Genomic DNA, 19,526 nt, shown 5'->3' on the forward strand with positions numbered 1-19,526 from the left:
GCCTCCTTTGCTTGCAATGCTCATTGTGGCTCCTTCTCTCAAATTAAAGCTCTGTTTTCCCGCATAAAACAATCTTCTGAAGCTTTTTCCTCTTACTACTTGTAGCATCTTGACCCATTCCCAGGTCTACCACTCATGGTAAATCTGGGATTGCACGACAATCCAATGGTGGAAGCTTGAGAATCATGAGAACAGTATATTGTATTAACTATAAAGGTATTTACTTTGTAACAAACCTTTCTTTTTCTGACACAATGTAGACATCGATGGAGCTGTTGTTCCGTATGGTAAGTCTTTTTATATTTTATTTCAAATGTGAATTAATTTATATTCACTGAAGTAAATACTTGAACATTTCATTCATTTAGTGTTTTGCAAGGAGCTAAACATGTTGAAATTGAACATTTTAAGACATTTGTTGAACTTTGCCTGACATATCATTATTAAATATAATAGAGTTGCACTAGTTACTGCTTTTATATGGATCAGGTTTGCATTTACGATGCAAATTGTATGCAATCGAGTTGTTGGTTGCTGAACATAGCACGAAATCCAACAAGATGTGCTCTATATTTCCTGTTAGATAAAGAAATAAAGTTTCATAAAACTACTGAAAACAGTGACATGTGTATCTAAAAGAGCATCGTCCTCTGCTTTTTAGGTTAGAGCCTGTGAATGCATGTGCTAGCGCATGCGTCACACTTACAAGACTCTGTTGTGTACAGTAAAGGGTTTGGAACCCACCAGTCACTCACCATTTCATGGTTTGAGTGGCACTCTTCTTTACTGCCTCGTAATTCATCAAGACAGGTCTGGCATCATTTCCGTTCCTCTGTGTGGAGCAGGGACTAAGCACTGATTGATTCAACTAAATTAGTGCCCATCCACTGCTCCAGACATGATGTAGGTACTGCTTTATTCTTTTTAACTTCCAGAGCCCTGCAAGTAGAAGGCGTGTGACAGGCAAAAAGAAGCCCAGCAGCTCACCAAAATTGCAAAGTTGTATTTTTTTAAAGCTAACATTCTTTTATTTTGCCAAGTCATCTTTTCTCACTTTCCACTCATGTTTTCTTTTGTTTTTGCTTGTGGGCGCTCTTCTTAAAAGATGAGAATTAGCTTGTTTGAAATATTGCAGAGTGATATTTTTTCATTATTATGTGTAAATTCTGAAATTCTGCTTTAACACATAATCATGCAGTACACCTCAATCTGCCCCACTACAATCCACCCCACTTTACCCCATACCAATCCACCCCTCTCCAATCCAAGCCACTCACCCAATCCAATCCACTCCAAACCAGCCCACTCCAATCTTCCCAATCCACCCCAATCTAATCTGCCCCACTCCAATTCACCCCACTCTAAAACAATCTGCCCCACTCCAATCCAAAACAATATGCCCTGCTCTGATCCAAAACAATATGCCCCACTCCCATCTACCCCACTCCAGTCTTCCCCACTCATATCCAAAATAATATGCCCCACTTCAGTCCAAAACAATCTGACCAACTCCAATCTACTCCAATCCAAAACAATCTGCCCTACTGCAATCCAAAACAGTCTGCTTCACTCCAATCTGCCCCACTGCAATCCAAAACCATCTGCCCCACTCCAATCCCAAAAAATCTGCCCAACTCGAATCCACCTCACTCCAATGTGCCCCAATGTAATCAAAAACAATCTGCCCCACTCCAATCCCTATATTCCCATCTGCCCCACTTCAATCCAAAACAATCTGCCCCACTCAAATCTGCCCCACTTCAATCTGCCTCACTCTGATCCAAAACAATAAACCCCACTCCAATCCAATCCACCTCACCCCAATCCAAATCCACCCCACTCCATCCCAATTCACCCCACTCCAGTCCATCCAACTCCCATCATATCCATCTTGCGCCAACCCAATCCATCCTACTACTATCCACAGAATCCACCCTAATACAATCTGCCCCACTCCAATCCAAAACAATCTGCCCGCTCCAGTCTGCCCTACTCCAGTCCGAAACAATCTGCCCCACTCCAATCCAATACAATCTGTCCCCCTCCAATCCAGAACACTCTGCCCACTTCAATGCAAACAACCTGCCCAACTCCAATCTACCCCACTCCAAACTGCTGCACTCCAATCTGCCCCACTTTAATCCAAAACAACCTGCCCCACTCCAATCCAGAATAACCCACTCTATTCCAAAACAATCTGCCCCACTCCAGTCCTATTAACCTCACCCCAATACAATCCGACACACTCCATCCCAATTCACCTCACTACAATCTACCACAATCCACCCCACTGCAATCCAGTCCACCCTACATGAATCCAATCCACCACACACCAATCCAGTCCAGCCCAGTCCAATCCAATACTCCTCACCCCAATCCATTCCAGTCCAATCAACCTGACTCCAGTTCAATCTACCACACTGAAGATCGATCCACCCCACTCCAAACCAACACACCCCACTCCAATCCAATCCAATCCACCCACTCCAATACAATCCATTATAATTCACTTCACTTCAGTCCAATCCCATCCACATTAATCCACCCTACTCCATTCTAATCCGCCCCACTCCAAACCACCTTAATCTGCCCCAGCTTAATCCAGTACACCCCTCTCCAATCAACCCACCCCACATCAATCCACCCCAGTCCAATCCACTGCAATCCAATCCACCCCACTCCAGTCCAATCCACCACAATCTACTTCAGCCCACCCCACCCATTTAAATACATCCCAACCCAATTCAGTCTACCCCACCCTTATCCATTCTACCTCAATCCAATCCACCTCACTCCAATCCACTCAACTCCACCCCACCCCAATCCGATAAACCCCAATCCGACACACCCCAATCCAGTCTACCCCACTCCAGTCTAATTCACCCCACGCCAGTCCAGTCCACCTCACCTCACTGCAGTCCACCCCAGTCCAATCCACCCCACTCCAATCCACCCCACCCCACCCCACTTCAATCCATTCCATTCCAATCCACCCCACTTCACTCCAATCCACCCCACTCTACACCAATCCACCCACCCCATCCCAGTTCAGTCAACTGCACTGCAATCCAATCCACCCAGCCTACCCCACTCCAATCCACTCCACCCCACTACAATCCACCCCACCCTAATCCAGTCCACCGCACTCCAGTCCAATCCATCCACCCCACTGCACTCCAATTTACCCCACCTCAATGCAACCCACCCAACTCAATCCACTCCAATCCATCCCACCCCAAACTAATCCACTCCAATCCAATCCAACAGATCTCATCCCAATCCAATCCATCTCACTGTAGCACACCACACCCCAATCCAATCCACCCCACCACATTTCAATCCAACTCACACCAATCTAGTCCACCCCACCCCACTCTAATCCACCCCACTCACTCCAGTCCATCCATTCTATCCCAATTCAGTCCACTCAGCCCATCCCCGTTCAGTCCACCATTCTACAGTCCATACAGCCTGCCCCACTCCAGTCCATCCAACCCACCCCAATCCAACCCACACCAGCCCACTACAATCCAATCCACCGCACTTCAATCCATCCTATTCCAATCCACTCCACTCCACTCTAATCCCATCAACCCCACTCCAACACAACTCAACCCACTCAGTCAATCTAATCCAACCTAATCCACTTAATCAATCCCATTTTATGCCGATTCATTCCACCCCACTCTATTCCAATCCCATCCAGCCCACTACCTCAATACACTCCAACCCACTCCAAAACACCCTCTGCCATTGGGCCACTGAACTCTGCTCCCTTTATGACACTCTACTCATCCTACTTCGCTCTGCTATGTTCCAACAAATCGCTGTACGACACTGCTACCCCAATCCTCTCTGACACTCCACGCCACTAGGGCTCATATTTATACTCTGCGTCGAATTAGCGTCTTTTTTTTATGCTAATTCGACACAAACCTAACTCCATATTTATACTTTGGCGCTAGACATGTCTAGCGCCAAAGTTATGGAGTTAGCGTCATTTTTTACCGTGAAACCTACCGTGCGTCAATGAGATGCAAGTTAGGCATTCCCAGGCAAAAAATGACTCAAATGCCCTAACGCCTTATTTATCCTCCCATGCACAAATGGTGCACGGGAGGAAGGTGGGCCTAAATAATGGCGCAAAGCCTGCTTAGTGCCATTATTTAATGCCTAGGTGAGGGCAGGAGTTAGGGGACCTGTGGGCCCATTTCCATGGTCAGAGACCATGGAAACAGCCCACATGTGCCCTTCCCTGCCCCCAGGGACACCCCCACCCACCCGCATCCACACATGGAGGATACCTAAGGATGGGGGGGCCTAACCAGGTAGGTATTTTTAATTTTGTTTTCAAAGTGCCATGGGGGGGCCTAACTTGGGCCCCGCTACATGGCACTATGCCCAGTGGCCATGCCTAGGGGACGTAAGCCCCCTGGGCATGGCTATTGCTTGAGGGGCATGATTCCTGTCTTTACTAAGTCAGGAGTCATGTCCAGGGGGGTTGTGCCTCAAAAAAATGACGCTAGTCAGGTTAGAGTCATTTTTCTTTACTCTAACCTGACTACCGCCATTCTTTCACGCACAACTTCCAGGTTTCCCTTCGCCTCCCCTACCCGGTTAGCATGATGTATTTTGAATCTAACCAGGCCTTAGCGCCACCTTGGCCCATCCCTTAAATATGGCGCCTGGCTGGAGTCCTAAATCTGCCCCTAAGTTTAGCCATGCTGAACAGCAGCCACACTGGTGTACAGCATGGCAAAACACATTGCCAAAGCCAGTAGCTCGTGTATAGGCGAGACCTATTGGCTTTGCTAATGCTTGTTATGTGTAGTTTAATACACATTCGTGTTTGTTTGAGTGTCTTGGAAGAAGTTGCTCCCATCTTCCTTTGGTCGCAGTACTCCATTAATATTGGTGACAGCCATGATGTGTATTCCATTACTCCTTTGTCCTAAATCCTGCAGTATTACAAGTGACGGCCGTGCTGGCTCACGACAAAGATATATGTCTTTATCTTGAACATATGTAACAACAAAGAAATCTTCGAATTTACGTATCCGTAACTTCAATTGAGGATTTTCTTTTCATTTTTTTTTTCTCTCACTGCCAACTAAGGATATCGGCTGCCATCTAGCGGAATAGCCGTACTTTGCTAGTTCCAAAGCTGTTAAAATAGGGAGCAGTCGTTTGTAAAGTGTCAACTTTTCTCAACACCTAACATTTGTGGAGCCCATTTCCAATAGATACTTGTCTAAATCTTCGCTATATTGTAACATATTTCTACTTGGTAGAATGACAGTATTTAATACAAATCTACGCTCCCGTTGGACTCTTCTTAATCACAGTGGACACACGACGTGGAAATTGCACGAGTTCTAAAATATGAACGAATTAATTTTGCCCATTTTTGGCTGTTTGTGTAAATAGACAGTGTGGCAAACAAATGGGGCAAACACCTTTTGCTGCAGTCCACGTGACAAAGATTGTTGCAGTAGCTCAAGAACGGAGGGTATCATGTGAAAATAGTTATCACGTCTTTAGCTTCTTATAAATTATTGTATGCATAAACTAGTGTTGTATAAGAAAGAAAACGCCATCCTTGAAAAACCACCATAGAGACCGGGGAGCAAGTTCATTTGCATTGTTTTAATGCTAACGTAAGAAGAAATATACCACATTGACTTTGCCTCAAAGCTACACCATCGTTCACAGTTCAAAAGTGCAGAAAATGCATTTGCTCAATTTCTTGTCACTTTTCACTACGGTGCAAGGTTGTGTGCATGGCACTAGTACAGCATCCATTTTAGGACATCCTCATTCCTCACTCCTCATCCCTACTTCTCATCCATCATCCCTACTTCTCATCCATCATACATCATCCCGAATTCTCATCTATCATCCCTACTCCTCTTCCATCATCCCTAACTTCTCATCCATTTTAGGACATCCTCATTCCTCACTCCTCATCCCTACTTCTCATCCATCATACATCATCCTTACTTCTCATCCATCATCCCTACTTCTCAGCCATCATACATCATCCCTACTTCTCATCCATCATCCCTACTTCTCATCCATCATACATCATCCCTACTCCTCATTCATCATCCCTACTCCTCATTCATCATCCCTACTTCTCATCCATCATACATCATCCCTACTCCTCATTCATCATCCCTACTCCTCATTCATCATCCCTACTTCTCTTCCATCATCCCTACTTCTCATCCATCATACATCATCCCTACTTCTCATCCATCATCCCTTCTTCTCATCCATCATTCATCATCCCTACTTCTCATCCATCATACATCATCCCTATTCCTCATTCATCATCCCTACTTCTCTTCCATCATCCCTACTTCTCATCTATCATCCCTACTTCTCATCCATCATACATCATCCCTACTTCTCATCCATCATCCCTACCTCTCGTCCATCAGCCCTACTTCTCATCCATCATCCCTACTTCTCGTCCCTCATCCCTGCTTCTTATCCTTACTTCTCTTCCATCATCCCTACTCCTCATCCATCATCCTTACTTCTCACCCATCATCCCTACTTCTGTTCCATCATCCCTACTTCTAATCCATCATACATCATCCCTACTTCTCATCTATCATCCCTACTTCTCTTCCATCATCCCTAACTTCTCATCCATTTTAGGACATCCTCATTCCTCACTCCTCATCCCTACTTCTCATCCATCATCCCTACTTCTCATCCATCATACATCATCCCTACCTCTCATCTATCATCTCTACTTCTCTTCCATCATCCCTAACTTCTCATCCATTTTAGGACATCCTCATTCCTCACTCCTCATCCCTACTTCTCATCCATCATCCCTACTTCTCATCCATCATACATCATCCTTACTTCTCATCCATCATCCCTACTCCTCATCCATCATCCCTACTCCTCATTCCTCATCCCTCAGTCATACCAGCACATTTTCAGTTTTGGGAAACACACCTTCACACTGATTGGTTGGCAACAGCCAATCAGAGTAAAGAGAGAGAACAGCCTTCTCATTGCCTGTACTGGATGAAGACGAGGAGAGAAGGAAATACAATTGTGTGTATGTTTCTAGTAAATTCAAGGCTGTCCAGCATTTCATTTTAATCAAGTAAGTCAGTGGTTAACAATCTGTGAGCTGTGGCTCACCCCTAGCAGTCAAAACTAGCCAGGGGTGGCTCACACAGTTTGTGAACAAATGCATGCATACGTCGATCTCTGCTGCGGACGGAGATCATTGAGTTAAATAACATTGTGGAAGGAATATTGGTATCAGCAGCTCGCAAGGGGAATTGCTAATAATGAAGGCCTGCTCGATTTCGAGCACTAAAATAAAATCGTTTAATCTGCATTCCCTTTATTTTCTATTTTATGATTCGCACGTAAATAATGAAAACTAGCTCGGTGGATTTCAGCACTGTGGCCTATTTAGTAAATCCTGCAGCGCCCTCTAGTGACTTTAAAGCATAGTCCTTGGGAGTTTTACTTTTCTGAGCTGCTAATTCGGAACACGAGCTCAAGGTAAATTCAAATAAAAGCAGAGGCGTAGCAAAGGTGTCATTGGCCCTAATGCAAACAAGGTAATGGGTCCCATTTTTCTCCTCGGTGGTTATTAAAAATAACCATGATTGCAGTACACTCCACCTAGTATTCCTGTGCACCAGCTGCACGCGCTGCACTAATGCCTCTTCTTAGAGGCTCCGAGGTCCTTTTGATTTTAATGATTTTAATCATGTGGACAAATAAGGAGGTGCCTTTTAAATATGTTTTTTTAGAATTTGCTCTGTGTTTTTCATGTGATAATTTTCCACTTTGAAACTATTGAGACATTTGCAAACCACTGACCCAAAGATAACAAATATAGGCCCATATTTATACTTTTTTGCGCCACATTTGTGGCATTTTTTTATGCAAATGCGGCGCCAACTTACAAAATGTAATTGTAATCACCTGGGATTTTTATACACACACACTCTCTCTGTCTCTCATCCAGGTTTTATTGGCCTTAAACAATGTTGGTTATTTTACAAAATATTGTGTTTTAAATACCCCTTACAATCTGCACTCCACCCCCCTTTCCACCCCCTCTGACTTCTCTTCTGCACTGTTTCTATTGCAATGCATTTTAATCTGTTATGCCAGCATGGTTGTCTGAAAACCTAAAGCTCACCCACCACGTAATCTTACTGACCAAACTACGCCCCATGCAAAGGGCAAGCCAGGGGTCACAGATGTGATGCCTGGCGACCACTAAATGACGTCCATGAGTTAAAAGCTATTAAAACTGTGGGCAAAGTTTGCTACTCAGTGTAATGCCTGAATACAGCATTTAGCAAATGAACGTGGACCAGTTAACTTCTGCAAAGGGTCAGACAATGCACTGAACCATCTGTTGTGCTTTCTATTTAGTATCTTTTGATCAGTGTGAGCTGGGAACATATTTTCGTGAAATATGTAAATTAGGATGATGGCAAATGTGGCATAATTAGGTGGAATATGCCACCCCTGTATAATCATAATTCCAGTGCACCTACCCAAAGCTCACTATATCTAGGGGCATATTTATACTCCGTTTGCGCCGGAATTGCGTCGTTTTTTTTGACGCAATTTTGACGCAAAACTAACTCCATATTTATACTTTGGCGTTAGACGCGTCTAGCGCCAAAGTCCATGGAGTTAGCGTCATTTTTTAGCGTGGACACCTACTTTGCGTTAATTATATGCAAGGTAGGCGTTCCCGTCTAAAAAATCTACTCCGAGGCATGTGCGTCGGATTTATACTCCCGGGCAAAATTCACGCCCGGGAGTGGGCGGGTCAAAAAAAATGACGTACGGCCGCTTTTGCGCCGTTTTTTGCGCCTGCAAAAGGCAGGCGTTAAGGGACCTGTGGGCTCTGAAGGAGCCCAGAGGTGCCCTCCCATGCCCCCAGGGACACCCCCTGTCACCCTTGCCCACCCCAGGAGGACACCCAAGGCTGGAGGGACCCATCCCAGGGACATTAAGGTAAGTTCAGGTAAGTTTTTGTGGCATAGGGGGGCCTGATTTGTGCCCCCCTACATGCCACTATGCCCAATGACCATGCCCAGGGGACATAAGTCCCCTGGGCATGGTCATTGGGCGAGGGGGCATGACTCCTGTCTTTGCTAAGACAGGAGTCATTTCTATGGGGGTTGGAAGTGAAAAAAAATGGCGCAAATCGGGTTGAGGCGAAAAAATTGCCTCAACCTGACTTGCCCCATTTCTTGACGCCCAAGCCCCATATCCCCCTACGCCGGCGCTGCCTGGTGTACGTCGTTTTTTTCCACGCACACCAGGCAGCACCGGCGGCTAACGCCGGCTAATGTCATTGATTAAATACGGCGCCCGCATGGCGCTTCAGAATGGCGTTAGCCGGCGCTAATTTTTTTGACGCAAAACTGCGTTAGCGCAGTTTTGCGTCAAAAAGTATAAATATGGCCCTAAGATTATGTTGTTGATGTAAGTATATTTACCCCTTAAACGAGAGTTGTTCCTGGTAAGAGGTGTATTGAAATGTAGGCAGCAATACAGTATGCAAAATATACATAATATGAAACTTTAGGCTGTTGCAAATTATTAAGCTAGAGATCTTAGTTTTCTGAATGTTTTCACACTTCTACAAGCAAATCACTAAATATCGTTCAGTACTCAAATCTGAAAAAAAATACATAGGTTTATCACGCTGCAAATCTCTATATGGAATTTTTTAGTGACAAGCACATTCTATTCGTCTTTGAATTAATGTGTGGCGTTGCATAATAATGTGTGGTTTCCCTTTCTGCTTTTGGTTCTCATTGGATTTATTTTGAGCGCCAAATAATCATGTCAAGGTAAGTGTCTCACATTTCAAACTCCACTAACTCACTTCAAACTTTGATGTGAAGTGTTTGTATTTGGTAGCACAACGTTGTGCTTGTTTGGCAGTGAAGCACAGCGTGCATTTAATGGTATATAAAGCACTTAGACATGTACCAAATAATAAATACATGTTAATTAATATGGCATTTTTTGTACTTTTCTTTTCTTGTACAATGTAGATGCGCATGGAAAAATTCTTCACCGTGGTGAGTTCACATTTTTTTTATAAAATGCCATACATTATGAAACTCATCTGCTCCCCTTCTAGTATTTTTTAAGATGGTCTTTGATTCAAATGGCTTTAATCAGCAAATTCTGATGGGGATGACAAATTAACATCTGAAAACGCCGGTGGTAATTTCTTACATGGTAATACCACATGCAAAGTGATCGCATATTGAGGGGACCCGCGGAGAGAGAGACGCAGTCTAGTCTCTCCGCTGGTTGATTCGGGACGAGGGAAGTGGCGCGCAAGGCGCCTGATAGGACAGGAGGTAAGTAGGGGCGGGGTTTTAGTTAGGTTTATAAGGGGGGTGGAGGGTGGGGTCGGCCCTTTTGCGCGCCGACTAGGAGGGTAGGAGATTTGTTTTAGGTAATGCTAGGAAGATAGGGGGAGGAAGGGTTTTCATTTAGGTATATTAAGTTAGGTCAGGTAGGGGGGGGCAACAGTCATTTAGGATAGGTGAGCTTTAAAGAGGTAGCAGGAGATGGGGGAGGGCGGAGAGCCAGGTGCGGGCTTGTCCACCCTTCCAGGGGGAAAACAAGGAGGTGAAGCATCAGAGCGGGGAGGGGTAGGCTACAGGCAAGGAAGGCATGGGCGGAATAGGGGAGCATATACGGCAGGAAAATTGACGGGAGACATTTGAGGAGAAAATGAAGGCGAGGGAGTTTTGTAAAAGTTAAAGTCTGCTTTAAAAGATATACAGTTAAAGGTTTTAAAGTATTTGTTTGTGTTTTAAATCCTGTTCTAATAAAATGACCTTTTACACCAACAAGAGTGTCACGTATGTATGTCCCGACATGTAATAACGAGTTGGGCGGCGACTCATGTTTGCGCCGAAATCAATATTAAGAAGCCATTGAGGAGGAGGGCTTGTTATGAAAAACTTGCCAGAGTTAGTAAGTGCCAGAAGCTTGTGTAGTACAAGGTGGCCTTGTGGAAGAAGGAGTTATCGAGTGGGTTGTGTTTAGCTTAGAACAATGTGTCACGAGCTCAAGGGAAGATCTGTGGGAGTTATGATTTCACCACACTTCCTGGTTAGGCGCCAGTACACACAGGAAGTTGTCTAGTGCATAAAAGCATCAGCAGGGTCATGCGTGAAGTGCCGCTCCAGTCCAGGTTTTCTCCCCTTTGAATTCTGGGACGTGTAGCCTTCTTTTATAATGTAATAAACAAGACCACAAGTCCCAGAATTCAAAGGAAAACCCTGCACTGCAGCAGCAGCACATCACGCATAGACCTGGAAAACTTTTCAGGGCTGCGGAAGTGTTTAGAGAAAGGAAAATGTTTATTCACTGGTTGATTTCCTCTGTATGTTCATTCATGGATCTCGTTCTTTTCCATTTTCTTTTTGAATACGTGCACTTACAAAGTGCAAATTCTGGTGTAATACACACAGAGGGGCATATTTACAAGAAAGTGGGGCATCGGTCCCCCTGCGCCACTTTTCTTGCGTCGTCCCTGCCCCACCTAATGACACCATGGTTGCGCTGTATTTATAATACGGCACACCATGGAGGTCATTAGGACAATAGTGTCAAATGTAATGCTTTGCTGCACTAGTGTAAAAAATGTTGACGCCAGTGCAGCAAAGTACAGGGACGCCCATTGATTAATATGGATGCAGCATTTTAACCTGTGCTCTGAGCAGGCCTTAAAAATGACACAGTGAAATGTTGTCAATTTCACTGCACCATTTTTTCAGGCCTCCCTGTGTCGGAACACCCCCCACTTGCAATTATTATGCCTGGAGCAGGCATAATGTGGAGCAAGTGTTTTGAAAGTGGTGCAATGTAAGTACTTTGTAAATACAGCGAGGGAGAAAGGCCTCCTTAGTGCCACCTTAGCATAAAAAAAATTACGCTAGGGCGGTGCAAGGTAGTGCTAGGGGCTTGTAAATAACCCCCAGAGTTCTGTCAGGTGCTTTATACTTAAACATATATTTATATACCATTTCCCCCAAGGGAATAGCCTAATGCCACACTGTGGTATCAGAAAAATGGTGGAAATATTGAATAATATTATTTGTCATGAACAAGGAACAAAAACACTGCTTGATGTTTCTGACGAGATGTTTTAAAGTTTGAGCTTCCAGATTCCATCAGGAGTCTTCCCTTGAACTTGGCTGTGTGTTTTTTTAAATATATGTTGAAAACAAACTCAGAAATCTACCTACAAAACATAGTCACAGTTAAGTTATGGTTCTGAATTAAAACTTAGAAACCACTGAAACTTGCATGTTATTGTTAACATGCAGGTCTGCTAGGCAAAACTTAACACTCACACTAAATGAAATTAACCCGACATTACCCTCAATGTGACAGATGCACTTACAAGTGTTGTAAATATTCTTACAGATAAAGTTACATATTTTACTTTAAAAATATGAAAACCTCAACCATAAATTGAATATTGTTTATTGGTTTCAATATGTGTTATCCTTTAATAATGTCCTTTTTGTTGTTGTTGCTTCTTGGTGTAAGTATTGTGAGCTTGACGTTAGGGGTTGACTGCAGGTCCTACACCCAAATTTCATTGCCCAGCCAAGCCCCAAAGACTGTGCACAGGAGGGGATTTGCTGCAGGTAATGGCACTTAGCCAAGCCCTCTGCCCTGCCAACTGTGGGTGGCCATTCCCTGCTGTGCAGAGCATGGGCTGCATACAACCTTTAGGTGGCCACGAGGAGGTTGTCCTTCTTTTTATCTTTCTTTTTACCTGCGAGCGCAAAGCGCTCCGTTCCGTGTTGTTATCTCTCTTTGGGCTTCAAACCACACCCATGTCATGTCAGTGTCTTTCATTGGTTTGTGGGCTTGCCTTTTAAAATCTGCTTGCTTTCATTAGTGGAAGGCATGTATACGTCATGCTTTTTCCGGTGGTTAGCCCTGCTCGAGCACAGCGACCAAGTACTGAAAACATACGAGACTCGCTGATTTCCATCCGGTTTGTGGACTACTTTTTCTCTTTTTTCCCAGCGCGATCTCGCTTGGCAGAAGTCGAGCGCTTTGCATGACATCGACCTTGTTACATAGTTAATTGTACTTTTGCCGGTTACGTAGATAATTGCACTTTTGCCAATAGGTTTCACTACAAATGAACTGTTATTTCCGTTTGTGTGTCTGCTTTGCACTGATGGCGGCCATCAGCTCGCTTATTGGAAACTTTTACTTTTCAGTTTATTTGGCAAGAAATGTCTAGTTAGTTATGTGAAACTGTTTTATTTTCATTTTCAATTTATGTCGCAAGAAAAGTCCGGTAAGGAGTTTACAATGCTAATTGCTCGAGCTTAAGCAAACGTGAGACCATTTGCATTGCAAATGCTTGTTTCTTTTGTTTTTGTTTCTGGGGTTCTGCCCCTCCCCCCCTGTTTTGGTCCATGAATGAACACAGGTGTGTGGTTTCCTATTGAACCTCCTGAGGGCCTGTGGACCAAGTAGTGGGTTCTCAAACCCTGTGAGGTCCAACTAGGGGCCTCAAATGTTCCAGGGTTTGCAAACCCCAAGACAGGGTTTGCGGACCTTAGGAACCATGCTGTGGATCGCAAACCTGTGCAAAATGTACACAGCACCATATACTCTATATACTCCAGAGGTTCCCACATTTAGATAGCCCTGGTTATCCTTTATGAGTGTAGGGCTTAGATGTTAATGACTTAAGGCAGATATTTTATATCTGTGGGTGAATTGGATGCCGAAACACTGTCAAGTCCAACCACCAAACTCAAACCACTTGCAGTTGTTTGAACATATAATCTAGGGATATCTGCATCAACAGATATCCCTAATATATGGAGGGAAGAGGAATTAAAACTGTGTTCATATCATTGGTATAGACAGGTTGACTCCATCATTCAGTGGAGTTGAGAGCCATAAAAACACAGACCACTTTACAGGCTGGATGCATGTATGGAGGGAAATGCATTCTACAAAATACAGGAGTACTCTCACTATACCTCAGCAAACAAGTTACACACAAGGCTGATTATGTTGCATGTGAGATGTAGGGGTCAGAACACTGAATATATGGTCATATACTGCCAGACCAAACTTATATGCTGTTGTTGGCTCAGGGCTAAAGTAAATGCATGATGGCAATTCTCTCATGGAGAGGCTTCTGCCAGTTGCACTTTAAGTTTGTTCTCAGGGGCATGTGCGTTAAAACTGTATATGGACTCAAGCAGATGCTCAAGAGTGAAGTGTTGAAAACATAGCAAACATTAGAGTGTTAGCGAAAAGATAGATTGGGGGACGACACGCTGTACAGGAGTTACAGGAACTCATGAAGAATTTGCTAAGTACATGGAGAAAGTGAGATGCATGAACCATAAGGTATATGAGACAAAGAAGCGTGCAGAAGTGGACAGAGCACGGATACTACTTGCTTGATTGATTAACTCAGAGAATCCCTGACAACTATTACGTGTTTTAAACACCATAGTGTATGCATAGTGTATGCAGTGATAAATACCCAAGAAGGAATAAATAGATCAGATGCAGACTATTGCACAAAGCTATGTGTGCATCCCTTTGAACAGCAGATAGAACAAATATCAATCCATATGGAAGCCATACACCTCCCCAAAGTAGTCACAGAGCAAAGAGGGGAACTGGAAGCCAAAATAGCCATGGCAGAAACAGAGTTAGCCATTGATCATTTAGTCAGATGGAAAATGATGGGATCAGATGGATTTCCAGTAGAATTCTATGCAATATATTTCACACAACTGGTGCTTTCCTTACTTGCTATGTACACAACTGTGAGAGAGAAAGGTCACCTGCACACTTAATAGGTCTGGGATTCAATCACAGTGGGATCATAGGGCCCATAGGTCCATGTTGAATTTATCTTACGATGTAGTGAGCAAAGGATTCGCTAATAGACTCATGCCACTCCTGACAAGTTTAGTACCATAGATGAGGAATATATTTATACCTAGGCACATTATTTCCTTAATTTAAGGAAATTGTTTCACAAAATAGAAGGCATCTTTAGAAAACAGGCCTCTGTCAGTAGGGGCAGCATTGGCCATTGAAAAGACATTCAATATCTTGCAATGGCCATATTGATTCCCAGTCCTTAAAAAGAATGGTTTGGGACTGAAGAAACTGACCTGGTTAGGTCTGCTCCAGTCTAATAGTGTAGTGAAAGTGAAACTATACAGGCCTTTTTTTAGAGTTTGGTGGGTGGGAAACTCTGTCACAAACATGGTGGACGTCCTTTCTTCCCTCCAACAAACGCCTTATAGCCTATGGCACTTGTAATAGGACAGATGGGATATCTACCACTTGTTGGTGGTTTACTTTATCCACCAAACTCTAAGTAAGGCACTATATCAAGAGTGGGAGATAGGTCGGGGATCTGGTAGGTTTATCCCATTCTGATTGTTGTTTACCTTTGCAATGGATCTTTCTGTTTTTTGTTACAGATAATGGCCTTAGGCCCTGTTCTGCACCCAATACATGTCCCAACTGTGTGCAGGTTCCTGCACAGTAGAGCAGCTATAGAGTGAAAGACCTGGCTTTGATCAGTTCCTCCATTTAAACCCAAGTCCAAAGAGTGTTCTGGGCATTGGCCGTTTTCTGTGCATGGTGGGAACTGGAAACACCCTGAACCCAGCTCCTACTCCACTATGAACACTGTACCACAAGATCTAGGGGGCAGGGCTCAATGTTGACAAGTATCAGCACCAAATTCTGTGCTCACTGAACCCATTGAGTTTATCCTTTGACCGTGTGCAGCTAGTTCGGGGTTCAAACAATAGGACCTTTATTGAGCTCCTATGTCCACAGAACCAGCCATGCACATCCTTCATCCATTTGCAGAGGTACAATGGGCTTACTTTTTCAAAAGTATATGATATCCACAAATCTCATGTTAAATGTTTGGTTTCTATATGATACCATGGTGCCCTAATGGTCTTTTAGATCTGTGGTGCTGTACGTGGAGCCACAGTGTTTTTTTTTAAAGTACAGACTCTTAATTTTATATACCCTCCCCTTAAATCCCTACTATTTCCTGTTTCCCTGTACTTTTCCACTACCAACAGATCCGAGGATGTATTGGAGAATCTTGCAAATAAGAACTTGGCATCCACAGATTCTTTGAGTGGAACTGCACACACTGTGTTGAAAATATGTTTTGCCATTTTTGGAGGTAGTAGCTCCTCCTACGGTAGCCTCTTCCCCCAACATCCTCTCTGGGGTCAACGAATGCGCCACTTGTCCCATTATAGTATGTTTGCAGAACCCCCACAGCTCCTAATGATGGAGCAACAGTGAGACCCAACCTACCAGATCAGCCAGACCCATTCAGAATACTGAGATCCGAATGGCCCCTGCATGGTATGGGCACTGCAGGGGCCCCCGTAAGAGGGCCCCACAAAGTATTTCAGTGTCTGCCATGCAGACACTGAAATACGCGACGGGTGCCACTGCACCCGTCGCACCCCTGCAACTCCGCCGGCTCCATTCGGAGCCGGCATCCTCATTGCAGGGGCATTTCCGCTGGGCCGGCGGGCGCTCTTTTGGAGAGCGCCCGCCGGCCCAGCGGAAATGTAAGAATGGCCACCGCGGTCTTTTGACCGCGGTGCGGTCATTTGTCGGCGGGACTTTGGCGGGCGGCCTCCGCCGCCCGCCATAGTCAGAATCTGGGCCATAGACTTGATCATCTCTTCGGCCTTTGTCACTACACGCTTTCTTGTGGAAGATTAATGTAATATTTGTTCGATTGCTGTAAACTGTAAACATAAAAAACATGATTAGCAGCCTGTGATTCACTACATTTAGCAATCTAAATACGTAATGAAAATTAAATACCACATACACTACGGGCATTAATATTTGCATTGAAATGAATTGTCTATTAGTTTCAGTCAGAGGAACCTGTAGCAGAACATATAACCCCAACTTCAGAGTTCTAAAAGGTGTGCAAAATAGTTCTCTTTGTTTTCGAATTATTCATGACTTCAGGACACTTCTCTGAGACGTAGATGTCCATAATCCAATCCTACAGGTATTGATGCTTGAAACCCGTTTTCCATCTAGTGAGGTCCAGTTATAGCTGGATTGTAAATCAAATTCCCAAACAAGGATGCCAAGCAGCACTAGGAAAGTTAGATCTGCAATTCAAGATGGTCACCATCTCTCTAGTTGTGCAGTAGTACTGAGGCTTCAGACACAAACCCAACATAATGGTTAGCAGCACTTCTAACCCCGCATCCTGACAATAAGTGATTATGTCACAAATTATGGGATAAGATATACATCTCATGAAACCTTGAAAACCCACCAGACAATTTTATAATGCAGTTATTTCAAACTATTGGTTCAATGTACACAAAATCACAAGGAGAGCCTGTTCTGAATAAGTGTCTTTCTCATGCCAAATTTGGTGTAAATCTATTAAGTAGCTTTTGCCATTGCAGACAGCAAACTTTCAGTGTGACTTAAAATCAAACAAACTCATTTCTTGACCACCTTCTAAATTTGGTTCTAAAATCAGTCTACATTAACTTAACCCTACAGAACTGGGCTAATTGTTCACACAGATTTTGCAGAGATTTGTCAAACTGTGACAAGTTTATTAGAGAGTGAAATAGTTGACACATCCCCCCTTTGACTTTTCTGTCTCTTGGTAAATTTGTTCAAGACTTAATGTAAAAATAAAGCTGAAAGCACTGATTTTCCGCAAATTCTTTTCCATACATTTTAAAGCATACCAAAGTTAATGGAAAACGAAAAAAATATTTTTTCTTTGGCAACTGCAACTTAACCTGAATTACATATGCAACATTTTTAATTTCCTCTTTGAATCACAGTTTTCAAGTCTGAATATTAATATGGATCCTGCTCAAACACAACTTTTTGCACCCCTGTGTGCTCTGATCTGCTCGTTTCCCTCTGCCGTTAAGTAATATCGCTGAGATGCACAGTTGTCCCCTAGGATTATTTACACACAATGCAGGATTGCAAATTAAGCGAAAGTTAGAGATCAAAATATTGTAATTAAATAGGTTAAGCACTAGACACACAACGGAATTTAGAATTTTAAGCATTGGAACTATTTACATTTTGTATCTCAGTGTTTTTGCTTAAAAAACTGGGACGGATTTGTTCAGTATCAACAGTTTGGACTCTTGTTTCGTACACTTTGTCCACATTTGGTGCAAGTTCTTCCAGTCTTTTGGTACTACATACAGAATAATTTTTCCTAAAGAACTTAACATGGTGAAATTCACTTTTCGGACCACCCTATTGACGTTGTCTCCTTAGTGGGCCTCTAAAGTAAGCAAGATGAAACTGACAGAGTCGAGTAAAGCGCTTAAAAACTGTTATATCGTTTTGCCAGGTTGTGCCAACGTTTGTGAAGATCCCAATATTACACTTCCTTTATAACGCCCAACTTAACCATAGCTACAATGTTGTTCCCTCCGGGGTGCGTGCGTGTGTTCAATATTCTCTGAGCACGAAAATGCATTTAAGTAGAGACTTCAAAATACCCCTCTGAGATTATCATTGTGCTTTGTTTGTCACCTTTCACCATGAAAGGTAAATCAAACTTGATCAGTCCATGGGCAGTCGGTGCCTGGATGTTACCTGAATGTTATAAAGAGCAGCATCAACACCTCTAAACAGGAATCGTCGCTGGAACCACAACCTCTGATTAACATAAATTAACACGTTTAAAACTATTGTACTATAGACTTTTGGAAACAAACATTATAGCACAATGGCTAACCAAATTAAACAGGTAATGTGAAAAATACAAAATGGTTATATATTGTATGGCCCAACATATATTTAAGTTCAAACATAAACCACCACAATAAATGATCAGCAACAAAGCAAAATCCCCAAATGCCAATAGTAATGATGTGATTTTATTTGTGCAGGTAAGAAGAAGAAGTCGCCTCCTGTATCATTATCAGGTGCTGTATCTCAATAGGGCAAATGACTTATGCATAGGTGCATCCTTTGAAATTAGTCTACTCGTTTATGGAAGTTTGTGAAATCCATTGGTGATACATTTTTGGTGTATAATCACTTGGGTGCTTGTATTTTGATGTTTGAAGTAGGTCTAAAAGTAACACAACATTTGATAGCAATGTGTGCCTCATGGTGCCATTCCTTTTCCATCTGACTTCTCACCAGTTACCTTGCTATTCTTGAATCCTGGAATCTTGAGCTCTGTCTCACTCTTCCCAATCCACTTACTAATCACCTTTCTCACCAATTGTCTCTGTTCTCAGCCCTGTATTCAGGCCCAGTCTTTCTGCCCAATATCCCAATGTGGTTGCCACAGCCCTGACTTTGTTACCAAATCCCCTGTCTTGCAGTGCCTGCCCTTCACCCAGTGATTTGTGTTGTACCCGTAACAAGATCTTACTGTGCTTAAACATTATATTTCCTATGGTCAA

At 43.4% G+C, this 19,526-nt stretch overlaps 1 protein-coding gene across 6 annotated transcripts in view; it reads left to right on the plus strand.

The window, feature by feature from the left end:
* LOC138259028 (transmembrane protein 40-like) overlaps window positions 1-19,526 on the plus strand; it is a 181,386-nt gene that overhangs the window by 135,400 nt on the left and 26,460 nt on the right. For all 6 annotated transcript variants that reach the window (XM_069206431.1, XM_069206429.1, XM_069206433.1 and 3 more), the window contains 3 exons: window positions 261-287; window positions 10,074-10,100; window positions 19,002-19,037. In XM_069206431.1, the coding sequence (XP_069062532.1) occupies window positions 261-287; window positions 10,074-10,100; window positions 19,002-19,037 (90 nt within the window). The remainder of the gene's footprint in view (window positions 1-260; window positions 288-10,073; window positions 10,101-19,001; window positions 19,038-19,526) is intronic.

This window comes from Pleurodeles waltl, chromosome 9 (assembly GCF_031143425.1).
Source record: "Pleurodeles waltl isolate 20211129_DDA chromosome 9, aPleWal1.hap1.20221129, whole genome shotgun sequence".
NCBI classification, from domain to species: domain Eukaryota; kingdom Metazoa; phylum Chordata; class Amphibia; order Caudata; family Salamandridae; genus Pleurodeles; species Pleurodeles waltl.